This window comes from Cydia splendana, chromosome 11 (genome assembly GCF_910591565.1).
Source record: "Cydia splendana chromosome 11, ilCydSple1.2, whole genome shotgun sequence".
NCBI lineage: Eukaryota > Metazoa > Arthropoda > Insecta > Lepidoptera > Tortricidae > Cydia > Cydia splendana.
In genome coordinates this window covers 11,318,722-11,337,382 of record NC_085970.1, presented here as the reverse complement: position 1 = coordinate 11,337,382, position 18,661 = coordinate 11,318,722, and the positions used below count along the sequence as shown (strand labels likewise).

Sequence of the window (18,661 nt, the reverse complement as noted above, 5' to 3'; positions counted from 1 at the left end):
GTCTAATATGTCCTAAAATCCCACGTCTATAGACGAAGTTTCCACTGAAACATGGATGGTCCTTTCGACGTAGACTCACACGTAGCTCTCCTGTTTAGCCGAAAAGAGCATAAGCGACTCCATCAAATGCGGCCTGATCATCTCATCCACCTCCGTTTGCATATCCGCGAAGGCGTGTGGCTGGTGTTTGTAGATGGTGCGGAGTGCCTTCAGGCAGTAGATGAGGGTCTGGTCGGGGTCGACGTCGAGGTGCGGGCGCGTCCGCTGCAGCCTGACCAGCCGGGTCAAGTGCGGGACGCCTTCCAGCTGCACTATCTGGTGGGCCACGTCGGGGACCACTGATAGTCTGTGGACAAAGAAAAGGATAAGGAACGTCGCGATATTATTGTAAGTATGAAAAATCAAAACACCTTACAGTTAAACGTTTTTTGCGTCGCGACAGCTCGTCACGCGGAATGGTGAGGCTAGGTATGATCCCGTTTTCTTCTAGAAGTTATTCAACCGTGACATACCTGGAGATAGCCTCGGCGGCATGCGTATGCAGGCGGGCCTGCGCGCGCAGCTCGGCGACGCGCGGCGCGTGCGCGGGCGCGGCGCGCGCGAAGCACACGAGCGCCGCGCACGTCGCCCACGAGCAGGACAGCGCTAGCACGCAGCGCGGCACGCGGGAGAGAGACGCTAGGTAGGATGCTGTTTGCTCCTGAATCAATAAAGATTGCATTGTTAGTAGAAATATTCGGGGAGTAGAATCGTAGGAATACCTAGACGAGTTCTCGAGGCTAAATTTGCATCAAAGGTGGTCCCTCGGGCCGGATCGGAATCATCATCGAAGTTTAGCTGCTAAACTGTTTGGTCAAGCGGAACGTGGGAAGGAGAACGCTGTTGGCCGTGACGGAATAAGTAAAACTCCTTGATTTATAAGTTAGATCTGGTTCGAAGGACCACTTTGATGAAACATGCTGCTGCGTTACCATTTACCACACTTTTACTTGAAATCTACCTAATATAGTCTGCGGTAAACACATTTAAGTTCATTTCTATTAGGTACAACGACATCTAGGGTGTTAAAGGCTCTATTTAAAACGTTATATCATCTCTAACATCTCGCAGTTTTATTACCTGTAGAAACACGGAGATGTTAGGTCCGCGCCGCTTGACGGCGTCCAACAGGCGCTCCGTGGTGCGGTGCTTGGTGATGACCGCGACTATGTCGGACTTCTGGTTCTGCTGGTCCTGCTCCAACTCCAGCTCTCGCACCAGATTGACGAGGCACGCTGTGCAGAGCAGGAGGAGCTGGCAGCATTCCGTGCGGGACAGGATGCCTGATAAAAAAAAAGCTTAGTTATATGCCCTTTGTGTTACAAGCTAGCTGACCGGGTCGCCAGACTTTGTAGAGGTCCATTTGTTTTGAGAGTAAGAAAGACACGATATACCGTGAACCTTTATCTTTCACCACTTTTGGTGTTTTAGAAAAGATTATTCTTCTCTTATGCTGAATTACCTTATTAATAAGAATAAGTAAGGTCGTTTAGCATAAGAGGAGAATGCCCTCCTGATTTTTACGCGGTCATTGAGAGGGTCAGGTTCTCAGGTACCTGAGGCTTTATGATGGGATATGGCTGTAGCCCCGGAGCGCCCGGGTGGGATGGAACCAAGATGAAACCAATTATGGATTGATCGGACGCAATAACCCTAGCGTCGAAGCGGTAGTACTATTAGTTATTCTGTGGTCGAAGCTAGGTGAGGTACGTACCTGTGATATTTTCAACAATGGTGTCCAAGTATATATGCAGCTGCGTCAGATCGTAGTGCCCTCTGAGCCAGGGCGCGGTGATCTGGGTGAGCACCGTGATGGCCTCACGCATCTGAGGCTCAGGGTTGGTTTTGTCCGATAGGATGTCTGAGAGGATCTCGATGCCGCCACCCTGCAGGAGGAAATAGATGTTGAAATGGCTAGATAAAATGCTTGGCTTGGCCATCATATTTAGTAAAACAATGATAAACTAACTCGAATATCTTCATTTAGGTGTAACTATTATTTGAATGACGCAGTTCTAAGGCAAAACATTTTCATTCATGGAAGTAATAAGTCAAACACAGAAACTGAAAAAAAAACATCGCTACTGGAACATATTCTAATGTTGTATAAAATCTACCGCGGATGGAGTAACGAGATAAACCTTACTAGTTTAACGATACTTTTGTAATTAAGTTTAGATATTGTGTTGTAATTACCTGAATAATACCTAAAAAAAAACATAGGTGGTTTTAGTTACGGTATGGATGGTTTTAAAACGTACCTCTTCAAACTGTTTGACCGCGTCCCCAGTAACACAGACAGTAGCCAGTGCTCTCAGCGACAGCGCTTTAATAGAGCTCTTATTGCTCTCAATAATAGCCGTTAACAACGCTCTAGGCACTCCACATTCTACGAACGGGAGCTCTGTGATGCTCTTCATGATTTTGGAGCATTTGTCGTGGAGCGAGCCTTCGGAACGGTCGTTCAGCATGGCTAGGTGACCGATGGAAGTTAGAGTGCTCTTTAGAATCATGTCCGATGGTGGCTCTTCGATTATCGATACTAGCGTCTGAAACAAAATAAATATGGAACATTAAAAATGCAAGATGACTTTTTATGTACCTATTGCACTTGCTCTTTAATAACGTTAACTTTTTTATGTTGTGATGGAAATTCCCCCCAAGAGACTTATGTCCGAGATGATGAATTCTTAATAAAACGTCTTTGGGGAAATGTATTGTAAGAAAAAAGAAATTGGTGTTGTTAGTTTTATATGGCTATATTATTATTTTTTTACCTTCATTTGCTGTACCAATACCGCTTTGGTAGTTTCTAAGAAAATCCCACTCAGTGCTTCCAAATGCTTCAGCACCACGCTGCATTCTATCGTGCTCTCGTTAAGTTCCACTTTCACGTCTTCCCCGATGTCTATGAGTTTCTGCAAGTACAGTTGTAGTGACTTCTTGATCTTGTCCCATCGTTCCGGAGTCTCGCCTGGAGGCTTCGTGTTTAGGGTTATGCTGTGTGCTAGGACGAACTCGTTGATGTTTGCTACTAGGAGGCAGATCTGTTCTTCGTTTGGAGTGTTGGCTTCTAGTTGCCTGCAATGGAAAAACGTAGGGTAAAAAGGTATCTATTAAGATTAGAGAAATAGATGGTCTGACCAAGTTAAAAAGGCCATCTCAGGCAAATTCCATCAAGCGGTGAGGGTTACAGGAGATAGAGACCGATGGAGACAAGTCCAAGGAGCTGCAAAACCAAGTGGTCACGACTCACGATCCTCAGTAAAGAAGCACCAACAAAGAAGAAGATCAAGATTTTTCGAAATAATTTAAGCACGGCTCTGAGCCTCTACCATCAGTTTTAACATTGACATAACGCTCACGTCTACGTAATTTACTTTCTGTACATCTCGCTTCCACTATTGCTCGCATATGCGAGTACGAGCGAGATGCATAGAAAGTAAGTTACTTAAACGTGAGCGTTATGTCAATGTCAAAACTGGTGGTAGCCGTACAGTAGATTCGGATATGACTCAAGTCCAGAATCTTAAATAATATACCGTAAAATGGAGTGAGTAGGTTTCGCGGGGAGAGGTGGGTTATGAATGGGGAGAGAAGGTTTGAGGGGGGGTGAGAAGGGATTTTAAGGCTACTGCTACAAAAATAATGTATTCCAATTTAAAATGGAGCTATAGTAATACGCATAATAAAAAAAATCGATCCAACAATCTTCCAAAATCACCTTTGTATGAAAACCCCTCTCACCCCAAATACGAGGCACTACGGGGTGAGGTGGGTTTTCCTCTTTATCGTCAAAGTTATGAAATGGAACTACCCAAAATAAAATAAAAACTAAAATACAAACGTCCGGAACAGTTATTATACAGGGTGTGTCTGACCATCGGGCTTTAAATCCAGGGCTTGATTTTACGCGCTAAACTGAGCTACTTTTACTATGGGACCAACCCTAAAATCGGGGATTTTTTTTGGCTTTTCCATAGAAAACGTCGACATCTGATTAGCCAAAATGTATGAAACGGTGAAAAAAAATTCGGGATTTCGGGGTTGGTGCCATAATAAAAGTAGCTCAGTTTAGTGAGTAGAATCGAGCCCTGGATTTAAAGCCCCATGGTCAGACACACCATGTATACACCATTCAGTTTTCATATGGAAAAATAAATTGTTATCGAGGTTTGAATTTCAGTTTTGACCCTACTCACCCCATTTTACGGTACATAAAGTCCGCATAATTCTCACGTCTAAATGAATAAATAGTCTATTCCACAATAAATAGTAACTAGAGGAAGAAGAGACTAGAAGAATCTACACTTACCGGATGACATCACTATACTGATGTACTATAATCTGTCCATGAGTCTGCACTTTCTTAATATTCCCTGTAATAGTGGCAGAACTAGCGGACACCATGGCCTTCATCTCCGCTCCCAGCGGCTTGCTCTGCAGCGTCGTCATGCACTCGTTCTCACACGAGCCGACCAGGTCGCACAGCCAGTATTGGACCGGCTCTGGCTTCCTCTCACAAAGCCGCTCTAAAGCTGTCTGGTCTATGCTTCGCTCTCGGTATAAAATTTCATTCTGATTGTTCAATACTAAGCTGTAACAAAAAGAAAATAATTATTAATTAGACTTGTCAGTCGGATAAACCATTGGAAACTAACACGGTGAATAGAGCTTACTGCTTACCCGCTATTAAAATTTTCTAACAGATTCACTCTACGAGGATTCTTAGCGGAACTCCTTGGTGGCGCCCCTTTCATGTATTCATGAGGAGCTAGCATTTTTGGCGTAGATGTACAGGCTAAATTACATTGGACGTCTGAGAAATTCGGCTCATCATCTTTTAACTTCTCCCGTTTAGTATCGTGGTATAAATTCCTGTCTGTTTTAGAATCTGTGTCGTATGGAATTTTCAGTTTGTCTTGGAATTGTGGTGGAGGTGATATCCGACTTATTCTGAAGTGATTATCGTCGCCTTCCGAGTCTTTAGCCCTTAAGTTGATGTCGCTATCAGTACCCACTAACCTTTCATTGTAATTGGGAAGTAACATTTCTTGTTCTGGGTAACCGACAATGACCCACGAGTTTTGTTCCTGTGTTCTCGGCAGACCGAGAGAGGGTACTCTACTTCCATTTAAGATACCGCCGGCATGAGTATCAACGATGCTTGGCTTCTCTTTCTTCCCTGGGAATATCCTGAATATATCTTTGTTTCTTTCACTCTTTGTTGCCATTCGTTGTTTAGATTTAGGGCCAGGTTTCTTTGAAGGTTTGAGATGAAGACTGTCCATGATATTTTTGCCCAACAAAGCATTGGCAGGTTTATGAACTTCATCTTTGTCTTCTTTAGCCGGTTCCTCGTCAATGTATCCTAATGAATGGTAGCCGTCTTGAATATCAAGTATTTGCTGGTCTAACCTCTGTGCTTCAAAGTTAAGTGATTTGTTTAGCCTATTTCTTTGGAATTTTGGTGTAGTTGTAATTGGAAGGTTATCTTCATTGGACATGCTACGCTTGTATTCAGGTTTTGTTGCTGTACTCCTCTCTGTTGGTATGTAAGATATGTTAGAAATTGGAGTTCTGTTCCTCGGCTGGTTATTAACTGCGATCTCATTGTTGTCGGCTAGTTTTATGTATTCTAAACTTTCATCAGATTTATTTTTACTTGTTTCTAAATCTTTAACTTTTGCCACTTTGATAACTTTTGAACTATCACTCTCAGTACTTGATATGAATGTCTTTTTAACTGGATATTTCTTAGACGGACTAATAATACTCATATTTTTTACCGGTACATCTTTGGTATCTCTGAGTATTGCACTGTTATTTGGGTTATTTTCTTTATTGCTTACATTAAGATTTGTATTATCTTTACCACCCTTAGCTTTGGCATTCTTAGGAGTTATATTTTTAGACGTTTTATCTGTTTGCGAATCTTCATCGTTAATATTCTTTGGGCTAGGATGTTTGTCTTCATGTTCCTTATCCTTTAGGAGTTCCATATGTTCTTCATCATTATGTATTTCATAATATTTTTGCAAGTCGTAAGGAGTCTGTATGAGGCTGCTGCTTCGGTTCCTCGGCTTGGGCACCGGCGTCTTCATCCCACTAACCTCTAATGCTTTCGCATCAACAACGTCTTGGCTGGGAGTGCTTTGAAAATCGATGGCTTGTTTGACAGTGATATTTTCATTGTTATTGGAATCGCTGCTGATTGCAGACTTGTTTTTAGAGTCTTCAGGGGAGGGGTAGTATTGCGAAGGAGGTGGAGAGCTGTCAGAGTCTGAGAACCCCGAGTCTTGGCTCTTGTGACTGCCGGGGCTGCCGTGGCGCAGGGGCCACTGGTTCTGAACTGCATTGGGCTGCGCAATATTTTCGACGCTGACGTTCCTCTCTTGTTCGGGCTGGTTGGCGATCCAGTGTGGCAGCTGAGGCTCCCAGTCGTCCTGGGCCCTGTTGTGGTTCCAGTCCGCCGGCTGCGCCACTGGGCTGCCGATGTTCGGCGGTGAATCTCCCCACCATACCTTACTTCGCGTTCGTTGGAAGTTGGACATCCTGCAAAGAACAAAGTAAATGTAAATGACCCGTGGGAAAAGCGTGTCTAAGGTGCCGCGTAATGACGTGCCCAAATGATGTAATTTCTTGGTCCATTATAAAGCCTATGATTTGGGAGACGCCGGCCATGCGTGAAGGCTAGTTCTATGGTTAAGGAAGAATTATCCGTTTTGTTTTTTGTGCGTCATGGGAAAACGTTACAAAAAGCTTATTTTGCGTAGAAAATATAACTAAATTCTTGTTAACATGCAAAGTGGCGCGAGGTAATAACAATAATGGCATATCACGAACGCGGAGTCGCGGGCAGATGTTAAAAACCGTTGCAGAATCTATTGTGCAGTGCCATTGAAATGCTTTGCAGTGCAAGGGTACGGGCCGCGGGCAACTGTGATTTCGTCTCCGCTCCCCTATATTTCATGTCAGAAAAAATGACCGGTCAAAGTTCTCTAGAAAATTGTTACAAAAAGGAAAGGAAGTTTGCTTACTTATATACTTCGGCCTCTATGTCGATTAATTTAAATAGAAAAACTTCGAAAACGGACGAACAATAGGGGATTAAGGAAGATTAGGTATTTTTAAACTCACTTTTTTCCAACCATTAAGTAAAGTACAATAATGATCGATGTAAAGTGTGTAACTTGGCCAGCACGTTCGCGGTTTACTATGATTCAATTGTTTGCATTGGAAGTGAACTACTGTTCGACACTCGCTGATTCACAGAACAAACACAAAACACAAACCTACATTCTAAGAGGCTTCTGGGCATAGTGCACACTGCGAACTTTTATTTATTTGCTTATTTAAATATTCATGTCGTGTAGTTAGCTTGGACTGTGAAAAAAGGCATACGTGTGGAATATGTATAAGCGTAACGTTAGTAAATTAAATACTGCACCTCTAGTTTGTAACTTGTTTCAGTAAGTATGTGCACATAAAGTGACATGAAATAAAATGACTTTATTTCCAATACGTACCACTTAGGTACGAGCCGATACTACAGTACAATAGTATTTTATTTGAAGCAAGAATCTAATTAAATAAACACTACAGGAAGTTGTAATTTAAAAGTATGTATCTTTCTCTCAATAAAAGGTAGGTATTACGTAGGTACATAGGTAGATTTGATTAACTATTTAACAGAGGAAGTAGCGCTAAAATTTCAAGTGAGTGACACTTACATAACGGTTTTAACCTTTGGCATCGGCTAAAATGACATTATCTCCATTTTTATAAATTAAACCGTTTTTAAAGTTGACCTTTCAGTTCGATAGGCATCTGTTATGCTCATGACCTAAGTGAGGGCCCAGGCTTTAACGGGACGTTAGTTGCAGCTGCGGTTTTAGATGAAATTGAAATCGGGAATTCTGAATAGTAAATGTTCATGTGCATCTTAATAGGTTGTCGTGACAGACTTTTATGAAACGAGATACAGATAACAGTATATTTTATGAGATAAAATGGAGTATTAAGTTTATTCAATATAGCTTAGATAGTAACGATGGTCGTTATTTTAGAATTCTATGAATGTTCTACGTCGTTCATTTATAGCTTTAAAATGGACGTTCTTTAGCTTTTACAAGAACAGTTAAAGAGACACGAGTCTCTAAATTACTAACGAATATTTTTGTTCCTGTCTGTGTTTATATAAAGTGCTCATTTTGATTTAAAGTGAGAATAAGAGAATAATCCGAAATCGGATGTCGGATGAACCTCGGAGAATGCCCTATGGCATCAAGTCCTTCTATTTTGGATTAGTTTTCTTCTGAACAATATCTAAACATTCAATAAATAAAATAAAAAACATATTTATTCTTTCTGATCGTATCCGACAACCGGTATCGGATCGGACAATGTGAAAACGGTTTAAAAACCAGTTCTATGAATTTATCACTGGCGCCGGTAACCGCATTTGCTTATTTTTTATCGGCCCGTATTCCACAACTCGGAACCACTAATATCACTAATGACTACTAATAATCGCTAATCACCGGTACCAGCCAGAGGAATTATGTCGTCACAGAGACTTGTACCTACATATATTTAATGAACTAGTTTTGACAGCAGGCGTTGCTTTCGCAAACGTTTAGCATAAAGATGACAATGGAATTAGGATCGGAAATATGGTAACTAGTTGTGATGCAAACTATTAACGTGGGTACTAGGCTGGTTAATAGTTAAAAGTTCAACCTGACGACAGAATTTACGATTTAAGATATTCTTATATCTTATTGACTTAATACTTTGGTGACCGAGAAAACTCGACAAAACGACTATTTCCAAGATTGTAAATTGTATCGGAATTACTCGTACAACATGCAAGAAAAACAAAGAAATGACAAAATTATTGGAAGGTTAGATGGAGTAAGAGAAACATTTGTAGGGAATCCTCATTATCAATTTATTTATGTTGTTATTGTGACCTAAATAAATTCGGCCGTAGGTACACTTAAAATTGTTTTTCGGATAGGGGATACGGGATAACGTATTTTCAAAGTGTGTAAAGGCGCAATAACGCGTATTTTATACGCGTAAGTGTTTTAGTTGTAAACTTACATATATATTTGTGTGAAATTAATAAAATAAAAATAAAGAAAATACAAATAAAGGCGACCGCATCGGAACCTGACCCAGCGTTCGTATACAGGGTGGCAAAAAAATAACTGCATTCCCGTTGCCAGGGAGGTTTTGGGATTATACTGAGCAACTTTTACTATGGGACCAACCCCGAAATCGCAAAAAAATTTGGCTGTTTCATACATTTTGGCTGGTCCATTTTTTATGGCAACGGGAATGCAGTTATTTTTTAGCCACCGTTCACCGTGTAGATAGGTAACGTGTTACGTCGTTCGTAGCATAGGGACCTTTTATGCGTTAAATTTTGGCATTAAGTTTTGCTGTGGCGCATCAGGCATTAACCTGATATTTAGACTCTGTGTGTGGCCTGTGTGGTCGAGTCGATCTCCTTATGTTATTATGAAATCGAAACAGCAGTGCAGTGCAGATTGACGCTTAAGTAGGTAGTTTGAATGTTCCAGTTCTCAAAACAATAAGTTGTGATTAGGTCAGCATGTATAATTAGTACCGTCATAAGCATAATCGCTTACTTATTAGCTGCTTAGTACGAAACCTGTCTCTTGAGTCTTGCCCAACCATTGGCAAAATGCTGAAAACCTTCAAGTGCTATCAATGCTATCATTGACCTATTTAATCTCTTATAACACCCTTGTATTGTCTTATGACAGCCTATTACCAAACTTGCTAATTAAATTAGTTTACGTTCCACAATTTTAATTATAACGCGGTAATATCTCATTACAGGCTCCGATGTTGTTAATTGTCAATGTTAAGCAAAAAATGATTATGTTATAGGTGGTTATTAAGTAAGCTATCTTGTCGATTGTGTTATCAATGCTGAACACCTTCAAAGTGCCTATCAGTTGGCCTTTGAGAAGTTTCAATATCATCTGCTTCCTTTTAGACATTCCAAAGACATAGCTTTATCAGTAGGTACCTAGTGCACCTGCTTAAAACGTGTTTTGGTTAATAATATGTGACGTGATAGATAATTTAAACGGTGAACCTAAAATTAGGCAGCATTTTGGCTTGACGCTGTCCTTCTAATAATTTAAGAGGATTGTCGCAAAACCCTTTGTGATTGCTGGCAAACCCTTGGATTTCGGGAACCAATACTTAGAGATTTTTGAGAGTCCCTGATTTAATCAAAGCTACGAGTATACAATCAGATTGAGTTCTGGCAAAATCCCTAGCTAAAGTCTGTCAAGCCATTTCAGTCAGTAGAAAAAAGCGGCAAATTTAAAAAATGTAGGCGCAAAGGGTTATCGTCCTATTAAAAATTTGAATTTCGCTCCTTTTTCTACTGACAAATTTGTTTGACCGGCTATAATAAGGTACCCAGTAGTGTGTCACCTATGGGCCAAGTACACAGTGAACATTGATGCTTATCACTCTTATCAGATTCAAACTGACAGTGACAGCCTATGTTGCCAAATATATTGCAAATATTGCAACACACATTTGTTGGGAACAATAGGACGTTTGGTCACTTCGGCTGTCGCTAATACCTATTTGATGTTGGTCATGTTGGCATTGGCGGTTGGTAAAGTAGATAAAGATAGTTTATTATTCAAGTAGAGAAGATTTAAATCCGCCCTCAATTGGAGGAGGGTATCCCAATATGGGACCGGCAACAAACTAAGTAGAATGTGTCACCTTGAAGCCGTCAAGGCACCCCAACGCTTCCACCTCTTTCTTCTTGTTTCGTGACGCTTGACTACACACAATGCCGTCATTTGCCTGTTCAATGGTGTGACATTGAATTTTAAAGCATCAGACAATACAATGATATAACTAGGTACTTTGTAAGTGTCATTGTTCTTAGACTTTTGAACTCTAAATGGTACCAAGTATAGATTTTCTATAAAAAAACTCATTTACTATCGGTTATTTGTTCTGTCATTTATGGTTGCATAAAATAATTCGTTTTAATTTCGAAGTACCTAAACGATAATCTTATAAAAAGTTTGAAAACTTTGATAATTTTGTCTGTAGTAGGCAAGTAATTTCTACGTTTCTAAATATAACGTGATATTTATCAACACTTTTTAGTCATTAATTTCGGGTGTATTATCCTTTTCTGTACTTACAGTTAAAGGTTGCATTAAAAATGCATTGGATAAATTGGATTCCCTCTTGAATCAGAAAGAAAACTTAGAAGTCGACCCACGATACCAGCTGGGGTCTACCTCGTCCCGAGACACGTGTTTCTGGACCAAGCTAAAGAAAAAGCCAAGTGACGAATCAGGAGCTACAAACAGTAGCAGAGAGAAAAACTGAATGGCGATCTATAAATCGAATATTGGCCCTCTGAATAAAGCTTATATTGACATCTCTAAAGGTGGCATGGAATCACTCAATCGGCGAAAGCATATCGGAGTCGTTCGGCCGCGGTCCATTAGCTATGCGACGGGTTACATCGTTTTAGATTACGTTATACGCTCTCTTGTTAGCGGAGAATCCATTTCTAATAACTGGCTTTTTATTGCCTTGCGTGAAATAACTTCATTTTTATGGAATTGGAGTGCTGCTAAATAATAGTCAGTAATAATCAGTGCGGAGCGCTATGTGCGGTGAGTAGAGACAAATTATTTAATTGGATATTATTTTTGTCTACTTCTAACTTCTACTGCTGAGCAAGCTCTATTATTCTGCAGTAAGACACGAATATTAAGAAAATCCTGGGAGCCTGCCAATTAAAGCTAACGGGTTAGAAAATGGAGCTACCAACTTTTTATCACAGTGAAACAGTTTTCGGTGATATACATATATAACATAATCCATGTAAACGTATTTTGTAAGCTTGCGTATGAAGTTGTAAGCTTCATTAACATTCAATACTCTGTAAGTTAAGGGTTATGAAAAGTAGGTTTATTAGTAGTACCTAGTACGTAAAGTAAGTGGTAATAGGAACCTGCGGACATAAACTACCTAGAGTAACATGAACTTATACAAATGAACATCTACAATGTCTAAACTAATGAAGCACCTGAAGTATAAATAAGGAAAACAACAGATGTAACGAAAATGTATTGAATTTTACCTTATAAGTAACTCGTCCGATAAATTCATGACAGGCAGCTGAAACTATCGCCGTAGTTAGGATGCTATTGGTAACGAGAACAGATGACATCTGCGAATTTATTGCATTCAATTTAGAAATATCTGCGATGCACCTTGCACACCATAACGGGAGTGTACCGTGAGTGTGTAATAAATAAAATGAAAATATTATGGTGGTAAATTGCGATTAGTGATGTGTGTGCTGATATCGTGCATGGTGAGGAATTCACTCAGGCAAATATGTATGAGGAAATTTTAATTACGTAACCTATACCTACGTAAATATCTACATATATATTATACTTTAACCTATAAAATATGCTGACATAATATTAGCATTTGCACAAGCATAATGAGTTAATAAAAATGTTGTTCTTTTATGTTTAAAATAAATAAATAAATTAAAATCAAGAGCAAGAAAACCTAGATGTTATTCCGGAAACAGAATTTCGCCTGAAAAGTTACGTCGCTAGAATTGTTCGTGTCTGTGGTATAAAGTGCACCTGGCATAACGGTCGCGTGTCATCTGCTCGTCTTCCATACGCCACGCCACGCTTGGCTGTTTGGCACGCGCCCTTGCATAAAAAAGTTATTTTCAAAATTCGATTTCATGCATTTCGTATTTTTAAATTAGTTTTTGCTGATAAAGATGACTTAAACATTTGATGTTAAATGCTAAGTAATTATAAAAAGGGTAATTAAGAAAGATGCACTTTTTGTTTTGCCACTACTACAAGTCTATTAAACACACACACACACACACACACACACTTAAAAAAAAGACAACACGCCCGCCGCACGCAGATCTCTGAGATGCAAGCATTGATAGAGGCTTAATAGAGTTCTAGAGGTTTTTTGTCACCATAAGTATTAAATGAGTATTAAATGATTTTTTTAAATTTGGGTATCACAAAAACACTACATAAGTTTTAAGTGTACCTACTTACCTACATACTATTAATAAAATTTCTACGTCTAGGTCATGTAAGTACATATGTCCCAATTGTCCCTATTGAACCGCCAGTATCGACCCGTGTCCCCGTTCAATGGAAAACCGTTACATTGTGGATCGATCGCTGCGCAGTGTCATCGGTTGTGATTTGATCGCTATGGTTACGGCCAGGTGTGTGCGCCGGGTCGGGCGCCGCTTCGAGCTCCCAAGCCGACGATTAGCGGGTATACAGGGTGCTTAAGGGATCAACATGTGCGAAATTTGTAATATCGTCCCTGCGCTTGTAAATTCCGACATTGCTCGGATTTTGAAAACCGAAACGAAACCCTAAAAACACCATATAAGGTTTTCTTTCCTGAAAATTTGACAGATCACATAGTGGACTTTACTAGCACAACGACGATATTCATTTTGGTTTAATATTGGATTTATAAAAAAAAAGGAAAATTATCGTGATTTGTAATTTGTGCTTAATAACATTTACAATTTTACATACTTACCTACTCTTAAATCGTAATTCAGGTCTAGCTCTTGTATGATTTGTGTTTCCTTATATACCTACCTACAAGAAAGTACTGGAAAACGTTTACCACTGACGTTGCATAGGTATATAGTTGTGTCGTATTTCTATTTCATTTATTTATTTATAAAACATATACCTATTCTCCTAAATTTAGGAAAAAGTAAAACTAAGATTACATATTTTCAAAAGAGTTAAATTTGACGAGATTAGCACTTTTGGTATTATTTCGATCAATCTGCTTTGTTTCTATTTGACTAAAGACCCGCGTCATTTAATAATCATTTGGTGAAACTCAAGCTTCTTGTAATCGTGGCTAATTGGGCTCACATTTGATTAAACACCGACATTTGTACCTGTATTGTCCCATTGTTTAAATTACTTAGCAGTGACGCTTGCGCACTGACTCACTAACAAAACCAAACATGATTATAATAATAAGTTAATTATTTATATTAATCTGTAATTTATGAGGCGTTAATGACTGTATAAAAATATGAAACATACCCTTTGATTCATTCGTTACTTTCGCCAGAAATAAGTTGGCTTTGGCAATAAAAAGTTTAAGAAAGTCGAAAAATTTGCTAAAAACAGTGACTTAATCCATAAAACTCTGTTAAAGAAAAATATTTACATTTTTACATCAACCTGTACTTGGGAGTTTCTAAGTGGGCTCGCTCCCCTTATCACATATGCATTCCCAAAGACCCTTACCGGTCCCGTAACATCTGTCCATAACATAATTCGACACTGTTTCTTTCCATATTCGACTCAGGCGGGACTTCCGCACCCATTCACAATGCAGTGAAAGTTTAAATAATATTACACAACCAAAAGTGATAATCTAATAAGGCGTAACACACGAAAATCCATTATGCAGATATTTTATGCAATCTAAATAAACATTATGAGCGCGCTAATGCTGGCCGGCAGGAAACAAAAGACAAATATGTGACGTCCCACGGTCAAAGGTACCTTATGGCGGGTATGGAGTTATGCATACCCCAGTAATCTACAATAAATAAGCTATCGATAACACAAAAGATCAACCTTCTAGGTTGCGTAGTTACAGAGATATGATTTTTTGAAAATAATGTTGTGAAATGAGCAACTTTACGATAGAGAAGTTTTAAGTTTAGCCGCCTAAAAAACTATGTTCCTGAAGTAAGTTACATAGTTAACTACAAATAATAATACCTTATATATCTGAGATTAAAAAAATATTGCGACTTGTTCTGTAATGCAAATAGAAACTTTTGATATCGACTGATTTATGTGTATACTAACCAATCTCTTGAAAATAAAGTTTTATTTCATTTTTACGATTGATTGCAATGAGCTCTCAAGATTTAAATTTTATCTATTAGAAAACGACACTGACAGACAGTTTAAGCAAAAAACAATACCGATTTAGAGGTGAAAATGTATTTTCTGACTTTTTCATATAAAATCACAAAATTGAATATTTTTACTTTTAATGTGACACACAATCAATTTTTCTGAGCACATATGAAAGAAATTCTGTCATTCAAATGAAATAAATCCTAAAACCCCAACTAAATACTATATTTAACCCCTTATGCCACTTTAAACTTACATAACAATAACAGTATTTGCTCCATACATTTACGAAAAGGTACCTTATGGAAATAAATCTAATAATACATCACTACAAAATATCAATCATATTACAGATTATCTTGTATGAATAGAAAATATTAATTTACATTAAACTGCCCCAAATTTAATTAGTTCTTCGTCATAATAATCTTAAAAAAGACCAATAATTTGTATGTAATGAAAAGGTACCTTGTGGTCAAGTTACATGATGAGGCATGATGATGATGGAACAGTTAGGATAAACTAATAATATTTTGGGGTTAAGATGGTATAAATCGTCTATTTCTTATCAATAATATATTTCGGTTGCTATTGAAGATAAGCGGCATTGAGGTTCAATGACCTCAGATATTCCATAAGGTAATGCGTCGGGTATTGGCATTTTTCAGCAAACCAATGGCTGATTTACTGCATGCGACCAAACCAAATGAAGATTATTCTAGTTAAGAAAGACTAGACGAGAGTAACTTTGGTATAATAGCAGTCTACTTGGATTTGTGATGTCGGTCTATGTACGGTTATAATATTTGCGAGGCGCCTCAACCAGAACTGAAATTGTCAAATTAGTTTTGCAGAATGCTAATACAGTTCTCTACCAAACTTCTTTTCCCGTATTGACTAGTTTTTTTGGGAATTTTCAATCTTTTTTCCATAAGGTACCTTTTCTACTAAACTCTGAGACGACATTACTAGGCTTATAACTAACTTATAACAAAAATAAAAACAGGTAAACAAACGTTACGCATTAACGTTTCAGATCACACAATAAAAAAAAATTGAGCATTTTTTGCACCTCTTTACAAAACATTTCATATCTCCGAAACTAGAAACCCTCATAAGGTACCTTTTCTCGTGGAACGTCACATATGTGAATGAATTTACGGTCGAAATACGAAATAAGGTAAATAATATCACAATATCAGCCTAACGTAGAAGTTGGGTTTTCAGAATATCGATACGCTAAAACAGGTAAAACTATCAGTGTTTTTACGTAAAGATAATAAAAACTGAACATATCATTTAATTATAATCGTGCAGACGTGCATGTTATAGTTGTTTACCTCGTTTTAACGACACGATGCGGATTGATATTGCTACATAAAACGAGTATTAATATTTCGGACCAATTTTTACAACAATTTTACCATTGAAAGTAATTAAGGCGCGGTGTGTAGTAAAATGCACTTTTTTGTCACCATATTTACAGACTTTTACAAGGATTTCACGCATTATTTTCTAGTATGTATAACTTCAGTCCTTGAACTACGTTATTGCTTGTCAGAAACACGACGGCTCATTATTTTCTCGATAGAATCTTAAGTTGATAACATGCCTAACACTGTCTTTATTTCCTTATGTTAGAAGTACTAGGACGAAGATGTATATGAAACTTACTTCAGTCGATAGCTTTTAAGTAAATCTTCATTATTGCTTGTCCTTTTATCGATACGTTAATTTTTTCATTCATCATTTGATGAATTCAACATTTTGCCTACTAAATTACACCCTACGCGGCAATACCTTGCGCCTATTCCTCACGCCAGTACGCCCGTGACCACTGTCAGCCACCACCTTAGAATTTATTATAATTAACTTTCCCTCTTTATTGTCTTTTTAAATATTGATCCCTGCTAAAAATGTACTAAATCTTTTTTTGTTGAAAATGTTGTGTCGATTATTAACGTTTAACAATTTTTTTTATATTGGCCACCGTTTACGAGTTATTTACGAAAAACAATAAAAAGAGACCTTCGAAAAGTGATTATAATTAACTTTCCCGCCTTAATATCTCTTTGAATATTGATCCTAGCGAAAAATTGTACGGAATCTTTCTTGTAGGCAATTTTATGCAGATTACTTATGTTTAAGAAAGTTTTTGCTATGCGCCACCGTTTAAGAGTTATTTACGAAAAACTAAAAAAAGGGATCTTTAATATCAACTATCTCACTTCCAGTCAAGAATTCGATCAAGCAACCGGCAATTTCGGATTCAGCGGGGTCTAATTAGGTTAAAAAACCCGGTTGCCAAAAAATAATATGTTTTGCCAGTCGAAATCGATTTTTACAACAACATGACCAGTCAAGTATACACTCATATTGTATATAATTAATAATTATTTAGGTACACTCACCGACCTCACCGTCTTACCTACCATTTTTAGGGTTTCCTACCCAAAGGGTAAAACGGAACCCTATTAGTAAGACTCGCGCTTGTCCGGTTTTTAATTTCATTAAGTACTTATCAAAATTCGAATTTACTAATAAATCTTATTCAATATTAATTGCCGAACTAAAAATCCCGGAACTGACAATTCAGAATACCGATGTCGTCAGAATAAGGACGTAGACGTGCTGCGCGGGAATGGTGCGGTGCGCCGCGCGGGGCGCCCGCCTGCCCGATTTACCACGCGTCTGCTTCACCCCCTTGAAAACGTAAAACTCGAGTATAAGAGCGCCTTAATGAAATGTGGTAACGGTTGGCCGCTTGCCTCAAGGCGAGGGCCGTTCATAGGGCACGCGTCGGTGGCATATGGCAGATAACACTTACGGTGTTTGCCTTTAAAAAAATGCAACGGGCTGGTGGAAACACGCGCCAGTAGTTAGCTTTTTTTTAAAACACGTGGCTCAGGTATTCAACCATAACGTTCGTTCCCATTCGCAGCGCTGCGTTTAGAATGTGATGCAGTTTTCTCGTTGTGTTTACATTCCTTAACGGTGCAGATAAAATCAGACTAAGTAGGTAATTCAACACTAATCGGCTTATCAAGTCTTTTTATACAATACAGAAAATTTTAAACCAGATTGGAAAAAGTATTAACGACAAATCGTTAAGTAAGTACGTAACGTACGTAATAGGACCTATTAGTCAGGAACAGTAATTAGTGCGATTTAAGGAGGGACGCTAAGTAATCCTGAATGACATTTAAAGCTTTCAGATTAATGCAGCAGTCATTTTATTATCTACTATGATTCCGACTGGACCATCAAGAACGTCTGCCATGGCATCCGTTCAATCCAGTTGATCGGGTAAACGTCGGCCTTGGGTCGTTATTGGCAATGAATTGATACCTGACATTTAGATTAACCGCCGGGCAGCTGCGAACTGCAATTAAACGCCAACAATTACTTAGCTTCTTCGGGCAGATGTCTGCCCGTGTATGGACGGCTTTACTGCAACCGTTTGACATTTTACTTTTTTCTAAGCGAGTTAAGGGTTTAATGTGCCCATGTGAGTACACTTTCTATTAATGTTTTTTAACTGCCACGCGACTGCGAGGTGCGGTGGAAAGGTGGAATGTGTTTATGACCTGCTATAAAATTTGTTCATAATCATAAGC

At 38.7% G+C, this 18,661-nt stretch overlaps 1 protein-coding gene across 1 annotated transcript in view; it reads right to left on the bottom strand.

Moving 5' to 3' along the window:
* Positions 1–56: 56 nt before the first annotated feature.
* The window catches only part of LOC134794880 (uncharacterized), a 49,573-nt gene continuing 30,968 nt past the window's right edge, over positions 57–18,661 (bottom strand). Inside the window, exons 3-10 of the mRNA XM_063766708.1 lie at positions 4,726–6,594; positions 4,355–4,636; positions 2,817–3,120; positions 2,301–2,588; positions 1,754–1,925; positions 1,120–1,322; positions 513–700; positions 57–346 (exon numbers count right to left, since the gene is read on the bottom strand). Coding sequence (XP_063622778.1) covers positions 76–346; positions 513–700; positions 1,120–1,322; positions 1,754–1,925; positions 2,301–2,588; positions 2,817–3,120; positions 4,355–4,636; positions 4,726–6,593 — 3,576 coding nt within the window. The 5' untranslated portion in view covers position 6,594 and the 3' untranslated portion in view covers positions 57–75. The remainder of the gene's footprint in view (positions 347–512; positions 701–1,119; positions 1,323–1,753; positions 1,926–2,300; positions 2,589–2,816; positions 3,121–4,354; positions 4,637–4,725; positions 6,595–18,661) is intronic.